Source organism: Bipolaris zeicola (genome assembly GCF_000523435.1).
Source record: "Bipolaris zeicola 26-R-13 unplaced genomic scaffold scaffold_145, whole genome shotgun sequence".
Taxonomy (NCBI): Eukaryota; Fungi; Ascomycota; class Dothideomycetes; order Pleosporales; family Pleosporaceae; genus Bipolaris; species Bipolaris zeicola.
This window is the reverse complement of record NW_006912194.1, coordinates 41,861-66,745: the sequence shown is the minus strand read 5'-3', so window position 1 is coordinate 66,745 and position 24,885 is coordinate 41,861. Positions and strand designations below refer to the sequence as shown.

The following is a 24,885-nucleotide window of genomic DNA, read 5'->3' as shown; positions in this document are numbered from 1 at the left end:
TTGGGTATAGACGGCGGCAAGTCTATTTTTTTTGCTTGCAAGGGCGGGAGGTGTGATGATGATATCGGGACGGTTATCTTTTTTTTGGGTGGGTGAGTGGGGACCTGGATGGTGTTTGGACATTGCTGGCATCTATTCCAAAGTTACGAGAGATACCAAGGACTATGTAGATTCCTTCTTTCTTTTCTTCGTTTCTTGGACATTAGATACCAAAAATAAAACATATATATATAAAAGCACGATTCATGTAAAAAGATGAAGACACTTCTCGGACCGAAAAAAATACATAGAGTTCAAAGTTCAGAGTTTATATTGCCATCAACCCCACAAAAAATATGTACACGGAAATATAGGACAGTAAGATAGATAAGACCATTCCAAAGATTCTCCGTAAAAGAAAGTGTGATTAAATCGTACACTTCATTCTACTTCCCAAAGTTAAATTCATCCGCACCATTCTTCCACTTTGCGAAAATCTCAACAGGAAACTGTTCAGCAAGGTGCGCGTAACCCACCGGTCCCGGGTGAAGATAATCACCGCTATCATACTGGGGCGCGAGCTGACTAGGAATCTTAGGATCAGCCAGGAACTTGTCGAAATCGACAACGGCATCAAAGACGCCGCTGGTACGGATGAATTCGTTGATGCGCTGCCTCGTCTTTTCGCGCTCAGGGTTCGAGTAGGGCTGGCCGGTGAAGTTGGAAGGGGCACTGAAGGGTGTGATGGTTGCGCCAAATACAGGAATGCCATGGGCGTGGATGAGGCTGACCATTTGCTTGTAGGCTTGGATGAGGGAGGTGTAGATTTGGTTCTGGGCTTCGGGGGTGGTAGGGGCGCCGCCAATGTCGTTTACGCCCTCGAAGATCATGGCGTACTTGACGCCTGGGTGGGCGAGGACGTCGCGGTCAACACGGCCAAAGGCATTTGGACCGAGGCCGTCTGCGAGAATACGGTTTCCGCCTGCAGCAAGGTTGCCAATGGAGATGGACTTTGTGGCTGGGTTCTTCTGGAGGCGGGCGAGGAGGAGATTTGGCCATCGGTTGTTCTTGTCAGTGGTGGAGCCACGGCCGTCCGTGATGCTATCACCGATGATGAGGAGTGAGCCGACATTTTGTGGGACCCAGGCTTCAATCGATGAAATGAAGTACCAATGCGCTGCTGATTGTGTCGCTGGGTTGGTAATAGCTAGACTTGGCGCACTAACGGCGTTGCCAAATTGCCACCAGCTGGTTGTCCGGGATCCTGGATGGCTAGTGATGCTGTTTGTCCTCTGACCAGCTGCGAGATACATGGTTACGGTGATGACTTGTTGTGCCTTGATTGGGAAGTTGATAGGATCCGATACGGCGAGTGCGCCGTTGGGGACACTGATTCCATCTTCACCACCAAAAGTGACCTTTTGAAGCGTCTGAGGCTGGATGTCGTAGATACCAGCGGTCTGGTTTGCGGGAAGTGCGACAGTAACAGCGGTGATGGGGAGGTTGGAGCCACCAAAGACGTTTGTGAATTTCAGGCGGATCTGATTGGCGTCGGTGGTCACGTAGAGCGTCTGACGAACGGTACTGTTGACGAAGACAGCTCCGGTTTGGTTCTGTGGGAGCTGGGTTAGAGATGTATCCACAACCACGGATGACGAATTATACGTACAAATGGTGCTGGTGGTAAATTTGCTGGCTCAGTGAGCTGGGGCATTGTTGCAAATGCATCGACCCAGTGGCCGCCGGAAGGATTGGGGCGGATGCTGGGCTTGTTGGTTTGTCTACTGTCGATTGCATTGCAGTGAACGGACACTGCAGCGCCCGCAAGGAGCACTACCAGCCTTGAGAAGATCATCTTGACTTGATCACTTTGTAATCGAGAACGGTAAAGAACGACGACTGTACAAGCAGACCCAGGAGCCAGGACACGAGCATATTTAATACTTGACGGGAACACCTAAATCACGGATGTCTGGGGGACCCCAGGGAGCTAGACAGGAACATTAAAGCCCATTGAGGATAGCGCACGAACCGATCTACGGCCTGTTCCTGAATAGGCATACGTGCGGGCGTCACGTTGTGGGGTTTGGTGGAGGGAGCGGATAAATTGGAGAGGACAACGAAAGTTGGTTGGTGGGCAAGAGGCTCTTTACCCATCGGCTGCAAACCGCGTAAACTAGATACACGGCCATGGCTTGCTGGGTCTTTAAGACTCGGATATAATTATTCCGTCAGTACAAGTAGGTGGGAAGAAGGCTGAAACAAGGAAAATCGTGTATCCGTATTCATTGGTATCGTATCAATCGAGGTAAACAGAACAAGACAACGCCGCCCATGCAATGCAATTGAAGAAACTGTTCCATCGGCCTGTAGAAGGGCCGCCTGTTACCATGGTACCTTGCCTTGTGCGTAAGTCGGGCAGAAGATTGTATTTGGTCAAAGAAGTGCCCGTAAGCAAATAGCGTGGCGCATGAGTCCAGGGACAAAATGTGGGGCTTGGCGTCCCTCACATTGACGATGTTCTACTGCAACGCGCAAATGAGCCTCATCTGTTGGAAATTGTAAGGGTTGGCGTGGCCCAAGGGCAGAATGGCAAATCTACATGTTTGCATACAACGACCTCGTGGGAGTGGAGAACCACTAGGCCGAGTTGAGATGCAAGTGGGTGGTGGCGCGCGTCCATGGTAGTCGAATGGCAAACAGGGAAGCCGAGAGGACCCGCAGGGCAAACGGGGGGCTAGCAGCTTCTTTCTAGGCGACGGCATACATGACGTCGACGGGTGAGGCTGCAACGAACGGCACGCTTGTGCGCAGAGGGCAGTACGGCATTAACGTTTCTGTTTGGCTTCAAAAGTCGTCGTCGCTGTCGGCCTTTTTCTTTTTCCGGCTCGACGTCTTCTTCTTCTTGCCGTCGACTTCCATGTTGTCGGCCTCGCTCTTGTCGGGCGCATCGGCGACTTTTGAGACAATCTCGTTGAGGAAGTCGAAGCGGTCTGTCTTGGTAATTGCCTGCTTAAGATGGATGGAGCCGACGCGCTTCGAATTGCGCGACTTTGCCTCGGCGGCAGCCTTTGTGACGAGGGAGATCATGAAGAGCTCAAGGGCTTTTGCTGGGGGTGCGTTAGCAAGCACTGGCGCGGGCAAGCATGGGGTGGGGGAGGGGAAAGGAGGGACACGTACAAACAACAACGGGTGTGACTTGGGCGACCTTTCCGACGTCATCATCGGCCTGCATGATGCGCTTTATGCGCGCGACAGGAAAGTGGTTCTTGATGGTGATGTGGTCGGTGTTGGGCAGGTCGGGAACTGCAGACATTTGTGGGAGCGACGCGTCGGGGATGTAGTCTGCATCGTGCATAGCGTCCCCGCTGGCGAGATGGCGAGGCATGGGGCTCTGCAGCATGGGGTGGGAGATGTGCTGGGGCGGTGCTGGGTACTGGTGGTGGTGTTGCGGGTGGTGGTAGTGAAGGTGCTGGTGGTGGGCATCAGAGGAAGATAAATCTGGCGGCTGTGGTGGAGCGCAGGGCATAACGACAGGGGGCAGGCGCGAACTATGCGGGCGGTGAAATGCTTTTCTGCCACTGTGCCAGTCGTCACTTCCGCGCGAGGGCGGGGCATCCACCGCGCTTTATCTGCTCAGGGAACCTTCCTGCCAAGACAAGGTGGTACGTGCTCCTAGCTCCCCTGCGCCCGCACCATGCATCGACTGCTACTCTCTATCCCTTCCTCTTCTCTTTCCTCCCCCAGTGGATGACGATAACGAGCACGCCGGAGACCATGACCGCGACTCCGCACACACAGTAGACGTCGCGGTACCTGCCTCTGCCCGCAACGACGAAACCCGCCCCGGGCATACCCCACGGCTGCGGTTGATCGGCGCGCACGAGCAGGCGTCGCTGAGGCTGTAATTACTTGATCTAATCTGACACTATACAAGATACGTACAATACACTCTACACAGTACATACCCGCGCCCCCTCAGCCATCCTTGGTGATGCTGTCGTCCTCCTTGCGTCCTTCTCTGTGAGGCCCCTCGCGCAGCCACGTCGTCGCAAGGCTGTTCTTCGGGTCATCTTCAGGGTACCCGCGCTGTCGCCGCACATCGACCACCGCCTGCCGTACGCGCCTTGTGCACTCTTTGCGTATCTCGACGGCTTCCTTCGAGTACTTGAGCGAATCGTTGAGTACCCCGACCGCCAGCTGCTCGCCCTTGACTTGTTCCTTCGCCTGAAGCTGCTTCCACCGCCTGCGCAAGTCACCAAACACCTCTTCGGTATCGAGCTTTTCTCCAAACGTCACCCGCACGTTCTGAAATGGCCGCGGGATGAATCGTGGAAACGTGCGTGTCTCGTGCATGATGTTGTCGAAGCCCTCCACGAAAATGGGCACAACGTCCGGCATTGGCTCGCTCTCCAGTATCAGTCGCGACACACCCCACTTGAAGTAGCGCATGATTCTCTGCTCGCTCTGGTGGATCATTCCCTCGGGAAAGATATGAACCCACGCATGTCGCCGGTTTTTGTACGCCGAGGGCGCGGGGAACGTGTCGTGGCCATTGGTAGAGAAGGTAAGGTGCCCCCCGCTAAAGGGATCAATGAGGTCTGGGCTCTTGAGTGATGTCGCAGGCTTCTCCGGAGGGTCTTGTTCGTGCAGAAAAGGTCCGCGCGACAACAGGCGAATCGCTTGCGTTATGGTGGGCTGGAACAGGCCGCCGTACTGCGAATGCGCAGAGCGGTGCGTGGGGAGAACTTGGCCAAAAGTGAAAAAAGTTGACAGCCCTCTGTCCCCTGTTAGCTATGCGACGGGCCATATGCGGCAAACGTACTTGTTCGTGAAGCACAAATCATAACTCCCAAGTCCCCAACGCAGATTATCCGGGTTGAACATGTAGCTGAGGGGAAGAATGCCCCATAGGATCGGATCGTCCATTCTGTTCCAACTGCATGAGCACAATGCTTTGTCTTGCAAGACCAATGCCGCGGCAAACGTACGTACACAGATATGTGGTTGGAGACTGCGAGGGTAATTAGCACAAACACATGGTCATGCAATTGGCTTCCTCGAATGCATACCAGTAATCAGCCCCCTCTCCCTCTTTGCAGGATCCTCTCTCTCATCGAGCAGCTGCAGAAACTCGTCCATGCCGTGAGTCTCGACCTTGCTCAGCCCAGTGAGAAACCCTTTGCACAAAAGCCCCACGGCGCCCATTGTGATCATGGAAGCAGCGCGCCATGGCCCACTGGGCGCCTCTGGCTGGTCCTCTGGTCGCATTGCGAGTGTTGTAGGTCAAAGAACGACATGTGCAGATTTCGCGTCCCGCGGGTGAGCAACAGCCTTGCACCCAACGTCACTGGCCGCCTGTCCGCCAGGAACCAGGCAATTTTGGCGACAGGGATTCCGGTCAGGCGGCCGGCACGTGCAGCCACTGGCTGGCTCTTCGTTCCCCGGCACCTCCCAGCTCTCCTACACTACCCGATCCATGTCAGCATTCCGACATCTCGATACCCCATTGTAGTATTGCTGCTACGATACTCCTGTATTAATGTCACCTGATCAAGTACATACACCACACAGTATCTGGTAGACTCAAACTTGGCACCAACGCACGTGACCAACTGCAAGCGCGTCGCAAACTAACACTACATGGGTGCGAGACGCGCTTTGCCATTATCAACCATTTGCCTCTACTCCTAACCAACTCGTCTCACATCGCCTCAACATGCCACCGCCAAAGACTGTCTTCACATCGTATGAGCGAAACTCGCTCAAGGATAGATGGGGTTCACAATCAACGCGCCTCACACGTGATTCATTCTTGCCATTCGGCTCCTGCCAGCTCTGTCTTCTTCCATCAGTAGATCCAGTATGCTGTTCACAAGGCGACCTCTTTTGTCGGGAATGTGCCTTGACGAATCTCTTGGCGCAGAAAAACGAGATGAAGCGGATGGAAAAGCTCAATGAGCGGCAAAAGCTCGAGGAAGAGGAGCATAAGTTGCGCGAGGAAGAGGAGGCGAGGCTGCGAGCGGTAGAAGAGTTTGAGCTAGTCCAGCAGGGACTTTCTGTCAAGGCAGGATCATCAGCAAAAATGGTTGGAAGAGAGGGAGGCAAGATCATGGTGGAAGAAGAGCAGGATCACAGAGCAGCTGGCCAGGGCAGAGGCACGAAGCGAAAGTTTGAGATTGACGAGGAGGAGCTTAAACGCATTGCGAACGAGGAACAGCGAAAAGCAAAGCGCAACCTGGACGAAGAACGCAAAGCTGCAAAAGGCCATCTACCGAGTTTCTGGGTACCAGGCGAGACACCTGATCAGCACCATAAGACTGCTGAAAAGGCAAAGAACACACCAATATGCCCGTCCAGCTCCCCCGACCAGCCTCACAGTCTATCCCTCAAGGGCCTCACGAGCGTTCATTTCCACGAAGAAAAGTCGACGGAGACCGGCAAGCCTGTGCGCACGTGTCCAAGCTGCCAAAAGGCATTGTCAAACAGTACAAAAGCTATGCTCGCTATCCCCTGCGGTCATGTCCTCTGCAAGCCTTGCGTCGACAAGTTTCTCAAGCCCGAACATCGTCACCACCGCGATGCGCATGATGACGCCCCCGAACCAGATACGATACATTGTTATGTCTGTGACGCCGATCTCAGCACCGCGCCAGATGCCAAGGAGGGAAAGAAGAAGAAAAAGAAGGAACAGGCGCCCAAGCCGGGATTGGTTGAGATTCGGAGTGAAGGCACAGGATTTGCGAGTGGTGGCAAAGCTATGGTTAAGAGGGAGGGTGTTGCTTTTCAGGTTTAGGGAGTGGAAGAAGTTCAAAGAGTTAGTCATTGGTAATGAGCATCATCACGTCCTAGGTGGATTTAACCCTCATCGAGTCACACCACCCAGCAGAGTAGAATACGACTTTAGATTCCGACATTCCTCGAGTCAGCCTAATACCATAGATCATGTGGTCAAGAGAGATGGATAAGAAATGCAACGGTTCATAGGGACAAAATCTTATTTAGAGTATCTTCTCAACAAACGCTGGCTACTACACATAGAACCCCATGTAGCACAATCAGTCAAACACGCTCCCGCGGCTCCACTTACTCGCTCTCCTCACCCTCTTACCGAATACATAAAACACAAACGGCACAGGAATAAGAAGGGCTGCAAATCCACCCGTGATGGAACTAGCCGGCCCAACACCAAGATTGTGATACAACGGCGTAACAACTAGCGGGAACGCGCCAGCGAACACACTGCGCAGAAACGTGTTTGCCGCCACTGCACTCGCTGCGTACAGTGTGAACGTGTCAACGAGGTAGTTGAGCGCAGCCTGGAAGATGGTAAAGAAACCTGTACCCATTAGCACGAGGCCAATGACCGGTGCGATCCAGTGGAACTTTGGGTCCGCAGTCCATCCCATGATAAATTGGCCTGCGGAAAACAAAACGGAGCCGAGCATCATGGGTGGCAAGCGGGCCTCAGGCACGGCTCTGTCACCTGCCGCGTGGTATACTTTGTTGTAGAGAATCTGGTTGTAAGCGTTGATGCTGCATCCGATGATTGCGCCGACCAAGATGCCCAGGAAAGGCAGTGTGGCGCTGACTGCAGGCCAGCCCCTTATTTCGCCAAAGATGATCGGGATACCGCCTAGTTGCATGTACAAGATTCCGTAACAGAAGCTCGCATACAGCGCGACGAGGAAGCAAATCGGCGTAGTGAGCAGCTGTATCGGGCGAATCAAGAACTTCTTCGAAAGCTCCTTGATACTAACATCCCATTCCTCGAACTTTGTATGCAACGCCCAGTTCCCCGTCTCATGTCGGAGGCGCCGCGCCTTATACACCAGCAACTTGGGCGGATAGCATTCATCGATGAACACGACATCGATAGCCAGCGTCGCCGCCTGAAGAATCCCCGTAAAATACTCTGTCCACCGCCACCCCAACGATGGATCCGCCACAAACGCTGCAGAAACAACAGGGCCCAGACACGGGCCCCCGACGACCGCCATTGCGTATCCGGCCATTGCCATGGCCCGCCACGCCGGACTATACAAGTCCCCCAGCACACCCCCCGTATTCGTCACTGGCGCACTCGCAAAAAACGCCCCAAAAAACCGTGTAATCATCAGCGTTTGGAAATCTTTTGCGGCCGCGCTACCAAAGCTGAAACACATGGCTACAAACATTGGTGTCAACACTGCGATCCGTCGTCCATACACTTCGGACAGCGGCGCCCAGAGCAAGGGACCGAGTCCGAATCCAAATAGGAAAATCGTAGTACCGAGCACAGCTACTTGGTTGCCTACGTGGAACTCTGCGGCTATTTGTCTGGTGCCTGCGGAGTACGCGGACGAAGCCCAGGTTGCGCTCATGGTGGTGAGACCGTACATGAGTGTTGTCAGGACTTTCTTTTTCGTGGGCCAGTTGATAGGACGGTAGGGATCATCTTCGCCGTCAAAGTCGACGAGGACATCTGCGGTTGTGGGTTGGTGTGCTAACGGGTGTGTAAATGGAGCTACATTTGGTCGAGTCCGGATTCGCGAGAGGACGGTGTCTCGGCGGGATATTGTGCAGTTTAGGGATTGGTTTAGCCCAGTGGTTGTTGCTGGTCCTGTTCGTAGTTGGCTGCGTCGACTACGTGAACGGGAAATGCTTTCTGCTAGTTCCCTACGTGTGGGTCGGTGTCCGTCGTTGTGGGGGTCGTAGATGTCCGATTCGGTGTCGGTGGATATGGTTGACATTGTTGATGCACTTCTTCGTCTTGATCTAAATTTTCTTCCACTCTCGAGGTCCATGCTTGCGCTGGATAGTGATGACGCAGTTTCGTCTCGGGTTTTTTCTCTTTCAGGATCCATGGTATCAATCGTGTTATGTTACGGCGACCGCTGAAGATGAGAATTCTATGTCTCTAATTCTTCTCAATTGGTCTTGTTATAAACAGCGATGGGTGAATAATCGAGCACCCAGCCCACAATTTATCATCCGTGACCAACGTTCTCGCCATCAATAGACATAGATATCTCGGGTAAGTGTGACGTCAATTCCGCTTGCTAATCGTTTGGTCTAGCCTGAGCTGGTATAGTATCTCCATGACCATTCGCGTCGTCGTTGTTATTTCCGTAAGACTCGGAAAAATCCCCGGGATATGTAACGCATAGAAGTGCTCGTACGAATGTGAAGATGAGTAGAGATGCTGACAGAGACGCCAAAGGGGATTTCTATGCAACGGAAAAGCAGTCTTGCGGAAAAGTAGTTCTTATGGGAAGGCAATCCTTACGGAAAAGTAGTCGCTAGAGGGCAAATATTGACGACAAGAATACCGCATACTTCACTTCAAAGCACTACTCCAGCCAAAATAAGATATGTGTATTGAAAATAACAGATCCAAACACCCCTCAGCAGAAAAAGTAATACAAGTCCGTGCTGGCAGGGTTCGCGCCACAACACCAAAATGACGTAACCTCGATAGTTCCAAACATATTTGCAGCTGTGTATCTCAATAAGAACACGACATCCTCAAATGATCTTTTAGAAAAATGACTTCTCCATCTTCAGAGAAGCGACCCCTGCATTCGCGTCTTGATACTCCGACACGTGCTCGATTCTTTGAAGCTATCGATCGGCGCGGTGATAGGACTAAGCAAGACATCTACAGTGATTTCAACATCCTAAAAGCCACCGCCTTTCGACTCCTCCAGCAGCGCAATCAATACGGGAACCTAGCTGACCGCTGCTCAAAACTTCGTCAATACAAAAAAGAACACAGGGTCATTGACTTAGGCCGTCCGTGAAAGCATCCAGAGAAGACTACACAGCAAAAACGCAATGCTACACAACAGATTACTCGAACGAAAAGATTACCACAAGTAGAACACCAGATTTCACATTCCAGTAGTACTATTGAATCATACAACGTCTTACTCCATACCCCTACTACTACTCACAACCCCTCCCCATCTCCAACCCACCTACCAAGCCCCCGGCGAACTCGCCACAATCTGCGCCGCAACCTCGCAATCCTCACCCTGCGGCACCACCACCCCATACCCCACATTCTGCGCACACGCCGTAAACCCATACACACCGCCATAAAACCCACTCCCATCGGGACTCGCCTTCTGCAGCACCGCCGTCAACGGATCCACACTCGCCGACGGGCCTAGCGTCACATTGCCCGTCCTAAACGTCGGCACCGCCGTAGCATTCGTAAAGTAAAACGTACTCCTCTGGCACTTTGGGTTTATCAAACTCGCCGTATTCGCCAGGATCCAGGGCTGATTGATGATGCGTTTCCACTGGGCGAGTGTGTACCGCGGCGATGCTTGGTTGGCCTCGTTTACGAATTTCAGGTCAATGGCTTCGGAGTAGAGGCCGGGGCCGCTGGCGGGGTTGGGTGCTTGTGCCCATTTGGAGTTTATGCCAAGGGAGCCGTCTGAGTAGGATTGGAAGGGGGAGGAGAGGGGGATGAAGGCGCCGATGCGGAAGAGGATGCCTGCTATGGTTGCTGTGGGGGTTCGAGTTAGCAGTTGGGAGAGAAGGGGAAGGGGAAGGGGAAGACGTACCGACGACAGAGGGAATGATACCGGCGACGTAGGCTTGGGTTACGTCGTCGACGCCTGCAATGTAGTTTATGAGGGGCACGCTTAGGGGCGTTTGGGAAGACCCGATTCCGACGTATGGAATTAGGGAGCTGGCGAACATGAGGCCGGTGGCGATTTGGAAGTTGTCTTGTCGGATGTCGTTGGTCATGCCGGCTGAGGCGACAACTGGGTGCATTCCAGCGGGGAAGTTGAGGGATGCTGGGACGGGCAAGAGGTTTAGGCCGCCGAGGTTGAAAAGGGCGGGGAATGCTTGTTGGAGGGCTTTTTTGACTTCTTCCTTGGGGACGGGGACGAGGAACCAGTCTGAGAGAGTGTTTGTGTTAGATTTGCTGTTCTTTAATGGGAACGTGGAGAGTATGTACTATTGGTGAACGACTGCGTCCGATCCTGTAGATTGTAAATAGCGACTTCATTCGGACATATGGCGCTCTGTCCCGCAACGAGACTCGCAGCCGCGAGCAAGATCTGAAGAAATCGTGCCATCGTCTCTACTCGCTTCTCGTTTTTTTGGATCTGAGATGCCAATTCCAAAATGCGCGTCGCACTCCCTTCCCTCCCCCCCTTTAATATACCTCAAGCCTACACCACAGCGCCACCTTGCCCATCTCCATCTCAGCCCAGCCATTAGCAAATCATCATGTGCAAGTCCGTGATCCACCACTGACCGAACCATCTTAATCCAAAATAGTCAATCGATCGCGTCGGGCGCGGGCCCTCCCGAGCTTCTCCGTAGAACGATCTACATCACCAATATCGATTGTGGCGCTCACCCACACGGCCAGTCCCCCCCCCTTACTTTGGAAACCTCCCCCCGCAGCTCCATCATCGATCCTGTGACTATCGAATAGTAGCGCTTTTCTCCTCGTTGATTCAGGTACGAGATCCGATCGTTGCTAGAGCAAGGGACGTATTTTTTTTAGGGGGGGGGGGCAGCTTTGTTTTCCACCACGACTGTCGTGTCGCTTGTACGACTTACAGGCTGAGTCGAACACCCCTTACGATTCACTGTTACGCATTTACTTTGCTCAACGCCACATATTGTACCGGACTGTATTGTCTTGGCACCTGGGTAGTTTCTCCACATGATTGTGTCCAGTTACTTACTACTAGTCCGATTGGACGCCACGGGGATCTCGCAGAAACATCCTTTGTATAACTCGGCGTGTCGTGTGCTGTGCGCCAATCTGCGGAACGGAGGGAGGCGTCTGGATTTTAGATTAGACTAGACCTAAATTGCACGATGAACTATTACGAACGGTGAATGTTAAGAAAAAGTGGCTTTTTTTGCGCATCACAAGCGCATGTATTTATTTATTTATTTTGGGCTTCTTTCCGCGTGGTTTCGAACTATCCTTTTACGAGGTTGGGAGTACGGTTTGTGGGTGTTCGTGCAATGTGGATGCTGGGAGGCTGTTTGTGAAGTTAGGTGTCCAGAGTATTGAGGTCACATTGTAGCTGTACAACTATAAATCTTTTTGGGGGGTTGGCTAATAATAGGTCAGGGTCACCGGTATTGGCATATGGGCGATAAGGAAATATGGGGCTTGGGAGAGCTGCGTTGGGTAATCGGTGAGGCTGGTATCTCTGGTGTAAGGTGTCTGGGGCAAAGGTGGGTGAGATGATGCAATGAGATTAACGTGCTGCGTTGAAGGCATGAAGCAGAGTGAGGATTGTTGGTGTGAGTTTCTGTTTGCGAGCATGTGTATTATCTAATTGGCTAGAGAGGAATACTTATGATGAGCAAAAGTATTGAATTAGAATATAAATAAGAGAAATGTGTCTATGTTACGTGAAATGCTTGGTTTGTACAGTGAAGACGTCAAACCGTAGGTGGGTGGTTGCCTTGGAAATGTGTCCAGCGAAAGACTTATTGACGATTGATACACAGTGGGTCTGGTAGGAGAGGATGCATCCGTAGTTCCTGTCATTGATTTTGTACTCACTGCTTCTGATACGCTTTTCGCACTAGGGGATTTTTGCTGTTAACATGCGCACCAGTCTGCCATTATAATGCCTATGGCGCATTTTTTCCTTGAGCGAACTCGAACATGTAAAAAGAAGGGTAGCGAGATGTTGTTGGTTCATGGAAGCATGGCTAGAAGTACCAAAATGAAACAACGAGTAGGATGGATGATGAAAGAGCAAAAAATAACATACAAGCCCGACGTGGGGGTCGAACCCACAACCTTGAGATGTACTGAGTAATCGTGTCTGTTAGACCGTGAAAGACTAAGAGTCTCACGCTCTACCGATTGAGCTAGCCGGGCTATTGCTGTTTTCGATGGGGAAAAAATCAGAGATAGACTGGATATGTAGCGACGCAATGTGTGAAAGCGCATGCATAGTCAAAAAAGAAACCATGTGCGCTGTCAAGAGCAAGTATGCAGGGTACGGTGGGGTGGAGGAAAATTCTGGCCACGGGACGCGAAGATTGGCGCTAGCGGATGGCGAACCATGGGAGGGTTCGGCAGATTGTCATTGTAGGCGAGAGAGATGCCAAGCCAAGATGGAGATGAGATGTATCTGTGCATGTAACAAGTAGGACCGTCATGTAGGTTGCAGTAATAGTGAAGAGTTGCATAGCAGGAATAATACGCAGGTCCAGGCAGTGCTGAGGCTAAGTATGTACTTGGGTGGGCGTAGGTCAGGCGCGGTGAGGGCAAGCAAGTGAGATGTGGTCTCATGGGCCAATAGTGAATGCGTCTCTGGCGAGGTACGTACCGCTACCTATTTTAAGAGTCGCCAGCGCCACTAGGGTACCGTACCGTTACGAGATGGCGGACTGGACCAGCTCAACTTGGCAACACAGGCCCTGGTATAACAGTCTGTCAGTACACATGTCTCGAGTGCCAGCTTTGACGATACCCAAATCGAGGCTTGACATTGCTGCGATACGGCGCGCTCGGGTCGTGGTTTTCGGCATGTCCACGAGGCCGCAGCACAGTGCATACGTGAGTTAAATTGGGATGCGCCCGCAGTGGACGAGGACGCAGGGCAGAGGGCGCAGCGACGAAGTTTATACTGGATTGGTTTCAATACCCATGGCGGGCCAACGTGCTTGGTGTCTCAAAGTCGGGTCATGGCCCTGCATTCCACGACGACAGACCCCGTACATATATTTATGTACATACATGCATGTTGGAGGATGACTAGCATTTGATTGACGACGACGACGGGGAGGACAGTGTGTACTCTAGAATCGAATAAGTAGGGATAGAGAGCTTGCTTGGCGCAACGTCAGTGTGCTCCACCTAATGTCTTTCCCAACGGCGGCGCCGCGTAATGGCCCTGGACAGGAGCAGGACGTCGAGGAGAAGACAGTCTCACACGTCCAGGTCGACTCGGCGCAATTTGGAGACTTGGTCGAGGGGGGGCGAGCAGTGTGTCATTCGCTCGAGGGTGGATACAGACATGTCGACACCAGGGGCGCGGCTGCAGCAGCTTGGCCAGAGTAGCAGGGAAGCAGTCGTATGTACGTACACTCTAGGCACTGCCTCGCTCCTCGCTCCTCGCTGCTCGCTGCTCGCTCAGCACTCGGGGCCCGTGCCTACACATCTTTCGACGACGACACTCCTCGCACCCAGCCCACAGTCAGGCCAGACTCCTGCACACTGAACCCGTCATCCTGCTGCTGCTGCACTCCATAGCCCGCTGCCAGCTCCCTCTGTTGCGCGTCGCATCTGCCTTGCCATACCCGCCCTCTCGCTCACACACGCATTCTCTCGCACACACACTCCTGATACACGAACCGCCGGTCAACGCGGAGGTGCGACTACCACTGTACTATTTTCAGCGCCCACCTCTCCGCCCGTGGCCGCAATCACCACTCCCCCCCACGCACCCACCCACACACTCCTCTCCCCACGACACGGCGACAGACTGCAGCGGCTCTTCGATGCATTAGCAGAGCAAACGCGCTGAGCGGATCCAGGACGCCCAAGACGACAGACGGCCGCCATGGCCAGCAGGCCGCCAGGTGGACCGCCTCATAGCGACAACCTCATTGACTTTGACGACCACCAGCCCGCATACAATTCGGGCGCACCGCCCCCAACCGGCGACCACAACCTCCTGCACCGCTACGACATTGACGCCTCAGACGCCCCGCCACAGGGCCGGCCCTCGGTCTCGTATGATGACTTTGTCGGCGGTGGCAGGTCTACCCAGGGTCTGCCGGGCGGGCCAGGCGCTCCTCCCGCAGGCTCACCCTACGTGGGCGGAGGAAGCAACCCCAGGGCCTACTCGCAGACCTCGGACCTGAACAACTACCAGCGCTACTCCGACGCCGACATCCCCCACGACGACGATGCCTCGGCACAGGGCTACTACGCCGCCGGGGGCGCATACGACCAGGCCTCGCCAGGCGTCACCCGCGGCGGCTCCAAGAATGCCCACAACAGGAACAGCATCCTCAGCCTCGGCGGCGGCCTGACGGGGCGTGTCAAGAACATGCTGGGCCGCGGCTCAGAGTACTCGGAGATGGACATGCCCTTGACCGAGAACGCCGCCCACCCACAGCAGCCCAGCGCAAACGAGCCCGCCAGCGCCTACGACGACGGTTCATCGTCCAAGAAGAAGAAAAAAGGCCCCAGCAACTTCAAGTTTGGCTTTGGCGGAGGCGCACCAGACCCCTCGACCCTAGGTCCCCGCATCATCCACCTCAACAACCCGCCCGCAAACTCGGCCAACAAGTATGTCGACAACCACATCTCGACGTCCAAGTACAACATTGTCACTTTCCTCCCCAAGTTTTTGTACGAGCAGTTTTCCAAATACGCCAATCTCTTCTTCTTATTTACCGCCATCCTCCAGCAAATTCCCGGCATCTCGCCCACCTCGCGATACACCACAATTGTCCCGCTCTGCATTGTTTTATTCGTATCCGCCGTCAAGGAATACATTGAAGACTACCGGCGGAAACAGTCGGATTCGGAACTCAACAACTCAAAGGCTCAGGTCCTCAAGGGTTCTACTTTTGTAGACACCAAGTGGGTCAATGTCGCCGTGGGAGACATTGTGCGCGTTGAATCCGAGCAGCCCTTCCCCACCGATCTCGTCCTCCTCGCCTCTTCCGAGCCCGAGGGTCTTTGCTACATCGAAACCGCCAACTTGGACGGCGAGACGAACCTCAAGATCAAGCAGGCTATTCCCGAGACTGCCGACTTTGTCAGTCCGGCGGAACTCGCAAGACTAGGCGGCAGAATCCGATCCGAGCAACCCAACAGCAGTCTCTACACTTATGAAGCCACCTTGACCATTGCCGCAGGCGGAGGAGAGAAGGAACTACCTTTGGCACCCGATCAGCTACTGCTTCGTGGCGCTACGCTGCGAAATACACCCTGGATCCATGGTGTGGTCGTCTTTACCGGACATGAAACGAAGCTCATGAGGAACGCTACGGCCACCCCTATCAAGACGACAGCCGTAGAGAGAATGGTCAACAAGCAAATTCTCATGCTGGTGATCATCCTCATCTGTCTCAGCATCATTAGTTCCATTGGCGATGTCATCATACAATCTACTCGGGGAGGTAACCTCACCTACCTCTATCTCCCTGGTTTCAACGGTGCCAAGCAATTCTTCCGCGACCTACTGACCTACTGGGTCCTGTACTCCAACCTGGTACCCATCTCGCTCTTCGTAACAATCGAAATCGTAAAGTATTACACTGGAAGTCTGATCGACTCTGACCTCGACATCTACTATGAACCAACCGACACACCCGCCAAATGCCGAACTTCGTCCCTCGTCGAGGAACTCGGCCAGATCGAGTACATCTTTTCTGACAAGACAGGTACCTTGACATGTAACATGATGGAGTTTAAGCAGTCTACCATTGCCGGTATCCAGTATGCCGACGAGATTCCCGAAGACCGACGTGCGACGATTGAAGACGGGGTTGAGGTTGGAATTCACGACTTTAAGCAGCTCGAGCATAACCGACAATCGCATCGCAACAAGCACATAATCGACCAGTTCCTTACTCTTCTCGCGACATGTCATACCGTTATTCCCGAAATGAAGGGAGAAAAAGGCGCCATCAAGTACCAAGCTGCCTCTCCGGATGAGGGTGCTTTGGTCGAAGGCGCCGTGACTCTGGGTTACAGGTTCATTGCACGAAAACCGCGCGCTGTCATTATCGAGGTCGACGGCCGTCAACTGGAATACGAACTCTTGGCTGTCTGTGAATTCAACTCTACAAGAAAGAGAATGTCTACCATCTTCCGCACGCCCCAAGGCAAGATTGTATGCTTTACCAAGGGTGCTGATACTGTCATTTTGGAGAGACTTTCAAAGGACAACCCGTATGTAGAAGCGACCCTGACACATCTGGAAGAATACGCCTCCGAGGGTCTCCGCACCCTCTGTCTGGCCATGCGTGAGATTCCAGAGGACGAGTTCCAGGAATGGTGGTCGATTTTCAACACTGCGCAGACAACCGTCAGTGGCAACCGTGCCGAAGAGCTGGACAAGGCTGCCGAACTCATTGAACGCGACATGACTCTTCTGGGAGCAACTGCTATCGAGGACAAGCTGCAAGACGGTGTCCCAGACACTATTGCGACTCTGCAATCCGCCGGCATCAAGGTCTGGGTCCTGACTGGCGATCGCCAAGAGACTGCCATCAACATTGGTATGAGTTGCAAGCTGATTAGCGAGGACATGAGTCTTCTCATCATCAACGAGGAAAACAAGGAAGCCACACGAGACAACATCCGCAAAAAGTACCAAGCGATTACCAGCCAGAGTCAAGGCGGGGCTGAAATGGATGTCCTTGCTCTGGTCATTGACGGTAAATCACTTACGTACGCCCTTGAGCGCGATCTCGAAAAGGAATTCCTGGATCTCGCCGTCCGGTGCAAGGCTGTCATCTGTTGTCGTGTCTCTCCCCTCCAAAAGGCCCTTGTTGTCAAGCTCGTCAAGCGTCATCTCAAGTCGATTCTGTTGGCCATTGGTGATGGAGCCAATGACGTTTCCATGATCCAGGCTGCCCACGTTGGTGTTGGTATCAGTGGTGTCGAAGGTCTCCAGGCAGCTCGTAGCGCAGACATTGCCATTGGTCAATTCCGCTACCTACGCAAGCTCCTGCTCGTCCACGGTGCATGGAGTTACCAGCGTGTCAGCAAGGTCATTCTGTACTCTTTCTACAAGAACATTGCCATGTTCATGACACAGTTTTGGTACTCTTTCCAGAACGGCTTTTCCGGACAGATTATCTACGAGTCGTGGACCCTCACCTTTTACAACGTCTTCTTCACGGCAGCACCGCCTTTTGTGCTTGGTATTTTTGACCAGTTTGTGAGCGCGAGGTTGCTGGATCGATACCCACAACTCTACCGGCTTAGTCAGTCGGGTGTGTTCTTCAGGATGCATTCGTTCTGGTCCTGGGTCGGCAATGGCTTCTACCACTCGCTCATTCTCTATTTTGGCGCTCAGGCCTTCATCATCTGGGACTGGCCGCAGTGGGATGGCCGCAATGCAGGTCATTGGGTTTGGGGTACGGCAGCCTACACTGCTAATCTTGCAACTGTGCTACTTAAGGCTTCGCTCATCACCAACATCTGGACAAAGTACACTGTGCTGGCTATCCCAGGTTCGATGCTTCTCTGGTTCATCCTCATGCCCATCTACGCCATTGTAGCGCCCAAGGCCGGCATCTCGAACGAATATGTTGGTGTGATTGAGCGACTCTTCCCCGACCCGCGATTCTGGGCCATGCTGGTGGTACTACCGCCGCTTTGCTTGATCCGAGACTTTGCGTGGAAGTACGCAAAGAGGATGTACTTTCCGCAGAGCTACCACCACGTTCAGGAAATTCAAAAGTACAACATTCAGGATTATCGCCCACGGTACGTCGCTCTGGATCTGTGTAGTACAAACGACGAAAGGCTAATACGTGTGCAGAATGGAGCAGTTTCAAAAAGCCATCCGAAAGGTACGACAGGTACAGCGTATGCGCAAGCAGCGAGGGTATGCATTCTCGCAGACGGACGAGTCGCAGGCGAGGGTCCTACAAGCATACGATACGACACAACAGAGAGGAAGATATGGAGAGATGGCGAGTTCGCGGAAATAGGGTGGGTATTTGCAGCGAAAGGGGCACTTTGCTCTTTGGTGTTTGGTCTGGCGCATGACGGGCAAGGCGCGGAAGGAAAAAAAAACATGTACGACTGCGTCCCGAGTGGGCATGATGTGTTTAGTATGAATAGTGTATTGTTATCGATGGTGGCGTCGGCCAACCAAAGTTCACGTTTCTGTTGGTTGTGTCTGATGTTCGTGTGGGGTGAGCAGGTGCTATCTCTGCAATGTTATCTTGATGCCATGTCGACTGCAGGTTGAGCTGGACACCACGTGCACACGGAAAGTTGTTGTATCGGGCGCTTAATAAGGAACACGGTGTCCCGAAGGCCGTAAGGCGGAGTCTGCAGAGCTTGAGGCTTTAGTCGATTGGTACGTCAAGGCCGTGGTGCGAAACAATTATCCGGTGCCTCGTTACTAACAGGTATTTTATCCGCCTACCGCGCAGTGGCAGGGCCGCATTGTGGAGCAAGAGGGGCACATGCTACCCCACCACGCAAAACTCCCCTCGCTCTGATATGCTGCCGCGCCCGTTTTTTACCACCCATACCGGCCATGATACGCTGCTGTTTGAGCTTGACCAAGGCCCCTCGAGATGCCAGACTGTCGAGAGGAGCCGCTATTTATCCTGGCCGTTGTAGAATTTGCCGGGCACTTGGGAGAGAGAGAGAGAGAGCAAGAGACAGACGGCGAACCCGTCCAAAGTTACGCTTACACAAGACGACGTGTAGCTACCTGCCGCGCTGCTGAGTAGCCGTCATAAAGGCTACAGTGGTCCTGGCAGGGTTAAATGGCAAGCATACCGATGGCGAATGAGGACTCGACGAGGCAACGCAAAGGCATGGTTAACCCAGTCGTCCGGGTGAAGACGCAGGGTCATTTGGCCCAAACTAGCCTCTGACACGGCGTTATATAGACGGCAGGCTGTTTGTTGTGCCTGGGGGCAGAATGGTCTGAAGTTCCGTCTGCAAAATACACGTTTGATATCACGGAGCCATGATTGCTAGACCCATTTGCCGTGCCGGTAGTATTAATACCACGCGTTGCGCCGCTGCCTTTTCCACTGCTTCTACTCCTCGTCCCTTCACATCTCTTTCTTCTACTTCTTCTGCTTTGCTGTCGTCGTCGTCAATCAAGACTCGCTGCATTGCCCCTCGAGCGCATACCGTACCAGCTTTCAAGACTAGACTTGCCAATCGCAGCTTTTTCGCTACAATGGCTTCAAACGTCCCTTTCGTCACCCTCAACGATGGCAACAAGATGCCCCAGGTCGGCTTTGGCCTGTGGAAGGTCGACAATGCCACTTGTGCCGATACTGTTTACAATGCCATCAAGGCTGGCTACAGGCTGTTTGACGGCGCATGCGGTACGTAGACTCGTGTTGAGCACTTCATTTTTTCTCTGCTCTCTCTCTCTTCATCCTGTAACCCCACCATCTGGCAAATGGTCAGCAAAATCGGTGCCTGTTACCGCGAGACGCCCCGAATTACCGGTGGCTGCTGTACATGCTTGGCTCTGCACATCGGAATGTTAGCGTCGTCCATCGGAACGAAGCCCGAGCCTCCTCACGTGCTCATGCAGCCCATACTGACGACTCAATCTTGAACAGACTACGGCAACGAAGTCGAGTGCGGCCAGGGTGTTGCCCGCGCCATCAAGGAGGGCCTTGTAAAGCGTGAGGACCTCTTCATCGTCAGCAAGCTCTGGCAAACCTTCCACGACCGCGAGCAAGTCGAGCCCATCGTCCGCAAGCAACTTGCCGACTGGGGCGTCGACTACTTCGACCTCTACCTCATCCACTTCCCCGTCGCCCTCAAATACGTCGACCCCAAGGTCCGCTACCCACCTGGCTGGTACTACGATGGCGAGAGCAAGATCGAGCACAGCAACGCCAGCCTACAAAGCACATGGGAAGCCTTTGAGGACATCAAGAGCAAGGGCCTCGCAAAGAGCATTGGTGTAAGCAACTACAGCGGTGCCCTCCTCCTCGACCTCTTCACCTACGCCAAGGTCAAGCCCGCTACCCTTCAGATCGAACACCACCCTTACTACGTCCAACCCTACCTCATTGAGCTCGCCCGCCAGCACGACATCAAGGTCACCGCCTACTCGTCGTTCGGCCCCCAGAGCTTCCTCGAGTGCGACATGAAGGTCGCTGCCGACACCCCTCTTCTTTTCGACCACCCCGTCATCAAGAAGATCGCAGAGGCTCACGGCAAGACTCCCGCCCAGGTTCTTCTCCGCTGGTCCACCCAGCGCGGTCTCAGCGTTATCCCCAAGTCCAACTCGCCAAACCGCCTGGCGCAAAACTTGGATGTTACCAGCTTTGATCTCAAGGACAGTGAGATTGAGGAGATTTCGGGTCTGGACAAGAACCTCAAGTTCAACGCTCCTACCAACGTACGTTTTATCATCGCCTTGGGAATTTATGTGAACGGTATTGGCTAACATGTTTTATAGTACGGTATCCCTTGCTACGTCTTTGCATAGACGGCGATGGTCATCGATCTCTTTTTTTGCTATTTTTTATGGAACGTTTTTACGAATTTATTCGATGCGCCGACATCGAAGGATGATGGGTATGAATATGGATCAGGTAGGATATCAAGTATATATCAACACAAATAAAAACAAGTGCTCAATCAATTGATGCAATGTCACTTCCCCTGACTAACGACAACTATTGACGTGATATGAAAATAGTAGCAAGATCTACACTAAACACAGCTGGCCGTGTACTTCTTCCTCTTCTGCCTTTTCTTCTTTTTTTTTAATCAACGTCATCATCACATGTCCCACCCCCAACCGGCATCTGTTCGGCAAACTATACTAGCTGCAAGCAATAGCCGACTATTTTATATCGACACGTAACGAAAAAAAAGCCCAAAGCTTCGACCAATGACGCCACGACCGCTTCGTCTCCGAGGAAGATCGAAGCTAAGGCCATAGTAGCCGCAAACTTTACTTTAGGGCAATGGCATTTTGTCATTTCACCATAGTACCCTCATTGAAAAACTACGTGACGCCGGCTTCCCTTTTTGTGGGTGTGGTACTACGGTTACATCGCGAGAGCCACGCACTTGGTACAGTACGAATAACGTGAAACTCACGTGTTCGCACCCAGTAAATCACACACGCTTTTTCTCGGAGCAAAACCACGCCGCTTATTTCCGTCCACCCTCCCCCCGCTCGAGACCCTTTTTTCGATACACGTGTGAGCAGCGTTGCAAGCGATGATGATGCGAGGCAAGGGGATAAACTAACCAACCCCATCATCCACCATCAACTGTCCCAAAAAAAAGTTGTAGAAACTTTACCCTCCAGCAGTGGAGGGAACCCCAATTTCTCCGCTTTCCCATCCCAGTCCATCTACCTGACACACAAAGGAAAAATTATAATATCCAAATAATTCTACTAGACACAAAAAGTCGGGTATTTTGCTCTAATCCCAACACCCGATCATGCCCCCGCCCCTTCTCTCCCATATCCGACACCCGATCCCCCCTCCCCCCCGATCGCGTGACACAACCACACACACACCACACCTGCCTTCCACCCTTTTTTAGTCCGAACTCCCCCCCCTTCTCCCAAAAGAACCAGCAAAGCCCCAACACCCATTGCACATCGCTCAACCCCCCTCTCGTCCGTGTACCTCTGAGTAAAGGAAAAGTGCAAAAAAAAAATGCTGATCAAGCTTAATAAATAAATCCACCTTGCTAAAACGTGCAGAATGGCGATGCACGTAGTATGGTGTAGGTTCTGGTTTGCCCATGTCCCCCCACACCACCACCCCCGGATGCGCGGCTGCGTGCAATGCCGAGTGAGCAGTGTGTTTGAACAAGGGGTTTTTTTTTCTCTTTAGTATGGGCGTCAAGGCCAGGTTAGAGTATGTATGATACTATGCTTCTCATGTAGAAATATATATATATTTCTTAAATCCCATACCATGTTAATTGTAGTAAGTACTAGTAGTGAGTTTTAATTTTTTTTTTATTTCTTACGACTTGCCCAGGACTCCCCCCAAAAATGGGGAGTATGGAGAGAGAAAAAAAATGGTGACATTGCAGTTTCTCTCTCTCTCTCTCTCTCTCTTTTATCAAACACACACACACACACACACACAAACTTTCTAGTTTATACCCGTACTACAAAATATGAAAGGCGCGGACAGCGGATAGCGGACAGCGGACAATGATGGGCGGGGCTGGCGGGCGTGTGCGCACGTCCATCCGCGCATCGCCGAAAAAGCTTGGTCACAGTCAGGTTTAGGAAAGAGGTAGAGACGATGGACCATTGAAAGAGCTAAGCCACCTCGGCGCGATCGAGCGAGCGAGAGAGAGAGAGAGAGAGAGAGAGAAAGAGAGTCAGGGTTAAACAACGAATAAAACTCGTGACGTCGGTGTCTTGTTCTTAGTGTAATTTACTAGTTTACCCTTTAGCCTCATCTCTTGCCCTTTCTCCCATCTTTGCCTCCTCTTACGCTTCGGACAACCGTATGTTATCTGATTGTTGTTGTCTTCATACTACCATTTATCATACCACTACGAAACCTCTCTATCAAACCTCTCTCGCTCCATCTTCTCTAAGAAAGAGGGGACATAAAAAGAAAAACAAGGCATAGCACATTACTCAGCCTTATATCCGAAAATCAAACATATACCCCGGATTACTTACATATCTCACTCTCCGGCCCCCTCGCTCGTCCGCCGCTTCGATCCGTACTTTCTTTCCTTTTTCCTCCTTGCCGCTTTCAACTGGGCTGAATCGACTGGGGCGAACGAGGGAAAAAAAAAGCGTGAGCAACAAAACTGACGTCGACAAAACTGGTCTTTGCGCGCCTTGTGGGTTCCCTTGCTCGGGTGGACGTAAGAGTGTGTCTGTGTGTCTTTGCTTTTCTTTTTTGCCCGATTATAAACTTTGTTGAACATACGCGACCGTTTTCTTCGCGCGGACTTGGGTTTCTCGATCTCTCTCTCTCTTGTCCTTGTTTTCTTTCCTCCCTCTCACGTCGTTTGTCGCACCGCATCGCATTGCAAAGCGTCGTCGTCGCCTCGGCAAAGGAAAGCGTTGCGACGCTGGAGGCAAAAGCTGGACTTGAGAACTCAACAACACACTTCCATTTTGATAATGGCATCATCATCCAGCGAGCAGAGCCAAATGAGGTATGTTTGTTGTTTGCAATCCTCTGCCCTGGCGCAAATCTGACATGACATGTCCACAGGTTCTTAGCCATCGTCCTCCCGGTGCTCACCTTTTGCGCACATGGCCTCCTCGCCATGTCCTTTGCGCTGCCCGGCTCGGACCTCGACGGCGCATACTTTCCCATCACCTACAACCTGCTTGCTTGCGGCGCAAGCATTCTCGGCTTGGTTGGCGCACTACGGGTAAGTCAGCAGCTTGTTTTCCTTGCCCCGCGATTCGTGCGACGGACTCTCGGATCGTCCGGAACTACTGCGAGTCTTGGTTGTCATGACGCATGGGTGCTTACAATGCGATAACAACACAGGCACTACCAAGTCTGGTGTCAGCTTACACCCTGCTGCACACAATGACTCTGTCATTTCTCACAATCGCAATCGTCAATCTGGTGCTGCCCTGGGACTTCCGAATACTAAATCCGGTAACTCCGAGCTATACGGTCGACGAATCAGCCATATGCCGCGACATCGATGCCGGCTTTGGGTGGGACACCGAGTGGCTGGAACAGTGCACTAGCAGTCTTAGCACCGTCAAGTTTTGGTGTGCGGGCTTTAGTATGGTCTTGATTTTTGCGCAGTGGTGGGCTCTGATGAGTGTGCGGACGTGGGGGCAAGAGCAGCGAGCCCGGTCGCAGAATACTCTAGGCGATGTGGAAAAGGCCGGCCTGGGGACCGACGAGAAGACAACAATTTATGACGAAAAGACTGGATTCTAAACGATATTAAATGAATTAAAGAGTACAAACGCAGATAGCGTGACATGATGTAGTTCGAGGGAGCTCTGTCGACATAAGTGACCTGGCTGATGTTACGCGAATCGGATTGGTAGATTGGTTTCTGAAATCACGTGAAAGTCATCTAGAAAGGTCAACTTGTTTAAGGGGCTTCAACTTACACATGGTTAGTATAAAAGTGAAAAGCTTACCATCGTCATCACCTAAATAAGTTTCCCAGACCCATAGCTGACCGGCGTCACCACCAGTCAGATCTGAAGCTTCTTTCCAGAAGAGGAACCTCTGACACTCCTTGCTGTTGTT

General features: G+C 52.5%; 12 protein-coding genes across 12 annotated transcripts; 5 read left to right on the top strand and 7 right to left on the bottom strand.

Moving 5' to 3' along the window:
* Nucleotides 1–425: 425 nt before the first annotated feature.
* COCCADRAFT_102571 (uncharacterized protein) lies at nt 426–1,834 on the bottom strand (the record flags this gene model as incomplete). Its single annotated transcript, XM_007716591.1, has 2 exons — nt 426–1,592; nt 1,649–1,834. The coding sequence occupies 2 exons, from the start codon at nt 1,832–1,834 to the stop codon at nt 426–428; spliced, it is 1,353 nt and encodes a 450-aa protein (XP_007714781.1).
* Nucleotides 1,835–2,468: 634 nt separating this feature from the next.
* On the top strand, nt 2,469–2,633 carry COCCADRAFT_102564 (uncharacterized protein; the record flags this gene model as incomplete). Its single annotated transcript, XM_007716590.1, has 1 exon — nt 2,469–2,633. A coding segment is annotated over one exon (165 nt), but the record flags the coding sequence as incomplete, so codon positions are not given.
* A 193-nt stretch (nt 2,634–2,826) lies between these two features.
* On the bottom strand, nt 2,827–3,367 carry COCCADRAFT_38916 (uncharacterized protein; the record flags this gene model as incomplete). The annotated part of the gene is made up of 2 exons (XM_007716589.1): nt 2,827–3,089; nt 3,160–3,367. The coding sequence occupies 2 exons, from the start codon at nt 3,365–3,367 to the stop codon at nt 2,827–2,829; spliced, it is 471 nt and encodes a 156-aa protein (XP_007714779.1).
* Nucleotides 3,368–3,957: 590 nt separating this feature from the next.
* On the bottom strand, nt 3,958–5,250 carry COCCADRAFT_102570 (uncharacterized protein; the record flags this gene model as incomplete). Its single annotated transcript, XM_007716588.1, has 4 exons — nt 3,958–4,759; nt 4,805–4,909; nt 4,975–4,993; nt 5,052–5,250. 4 exons carry the CDS (start codon nt 5,248–5,250, stop codon nt 3,958–3,960), a joined length of 1,125 nt encoding a protein of 374 aa, XP_007714778.1.
* A 448-nt stretch (nt 5,251–5,698) lies between these two features.
* COCCADRAFT_102607 (uncharacterized protein) lies at nt 5,699–6,775 on the top strand (the record flags this gene model as incomplete). Its single annotated transcript, XM_007716587.1, has 1 exon — nt 5,699–6,775. One exon carries the CDS (start codon nt 5,699–5,701, stop codon nt 6,773–6,775), a length of 1,077 nt encoding a protein of 358 aa, XP_007714777.1.
* Nucleotides 6,776–7,037: 262 nt separating this feature from the next.
* Nucleotides 7,038–8,711, bottom strand: COCCADRAFT_7104 (uncharacterized protein; the record flags this gene model as incomplete). The annotated part of the gene is made up of 1 exon (XM_007716568.1): nt 7,038–8,711. The coding sequence occupies one exon, from the start codon at nt 8,709–8,711 to the stop codon at nt 7,038–7,040; it is 1,674 nt and encodes a 557-aa protein (XP_007714758.1).
* Nucleotides 8,712–9,938: 1,227 nt separating this feature from the next.
* COCCADRAFT_38911 (uncharacterized protein) lies at nt 9,939–11,054 on the bottom strand (the record flags this gene model as incomplete). The annotated part of the gene is made up of 3 exons (XM_007716586.1): nt 9,939–10,474; nt 10,533–10,874; nt 10,934–11,054. The coding sequence occupies 3 exons, from the start codon at nt 11,052–11,054 to the stop codon at nt 9,939–9,941; spliced, it is 999 nt and encodes a 332-aa protein (XP_007714776.1).
* Nucleotides 11,055–12,670: 1,616 nt separating this feature from the next.
* Nucleotides 12,671–12,835, bottom strand: COCCADRAFT_42413 (uncharacterized protein; the record flags this gene model as incomplete). The annotated part of the gene is made up of 1 exon (XM_007716585.1): nt 12,671–12,835. A coding segment is annotated over one exon (165 nt), but the record flags the coding sequence as incomplete, so codon positions are not given.
* A 1,693-nt stretch (nt 12,836–14,528) lies between these two features.
* Nucleotides 14,529–18,648, top strand: COCCADRAFT_102609 (uncharacterized protein; the record flags this gene model as incomplete). Its single annotated transcript, XM_007716584.1, has 2 exons — nt 14,529–18,421; nt 18,477–18,648. 2 exons carry the CDS (start codon nt 14,529–14,531, stop codon nt 18,646–18,648), a joined length of 4,065 nt encoding a protein of 1,354 aa, XP_007714774.1.
* A 1,217-nt stretch (nt 18,649–19,865) lies between these two features.
* COCCADRAFT_7101 (uncharacterized protein) lies at nt 19,866–21,140 on the top strand (the record flags this gene model as incomplete). Its single annotated transcript, XM_007716567.1, has 3 exons — nt 19,866–20,016; nt 20,260–21,050; nt 21,111–21,140. 3 exons carry the CDS (start codon nt 19,866–19,868, stop codon nt 21,138–21,140), a joined length of 972 nt encoding a protein of 323 aa, XP_007714757.1.
* A 2,418-nt stretch (nt 21,141–23,558) lies between these two features.
* COCCADRAFT_102577 (uncharacterized protein) lies at nt 23,559–23,732 on the bottom strand (the record flags this gene model as incomplete). The annotated part of the gene is made up of 1 exon (XM_007716583.1): nt 23,559–23,732. A coding segment is annotated over one exon (174 nt), but the record flags the coding sequence as incomplete, so codon positions are not given.
* Nucleotides 23,733–23,777: 45 nt separating this feature from the next.
* Nucleotides 23,778–24,564, top strand: COCCADRAFT_28262 (uncharacterized protein; the record flags this gene model as incomplete). Its single annotated transcript, XM_007716573.1, has 3 exons — nt 23,778–23,812; nt 23,872–24,034; nt 24,157–24,564. 3 exons carry the CDS (start codon nt 23,778–23,780, stop codon nt 24,562–24,564), a joined length of 606 nt encoding a protein of 201 aa, XP_007714763.1.
* Between the last annotated feature and the right edge of the window lie 321 nt (nt 24,565–24,885).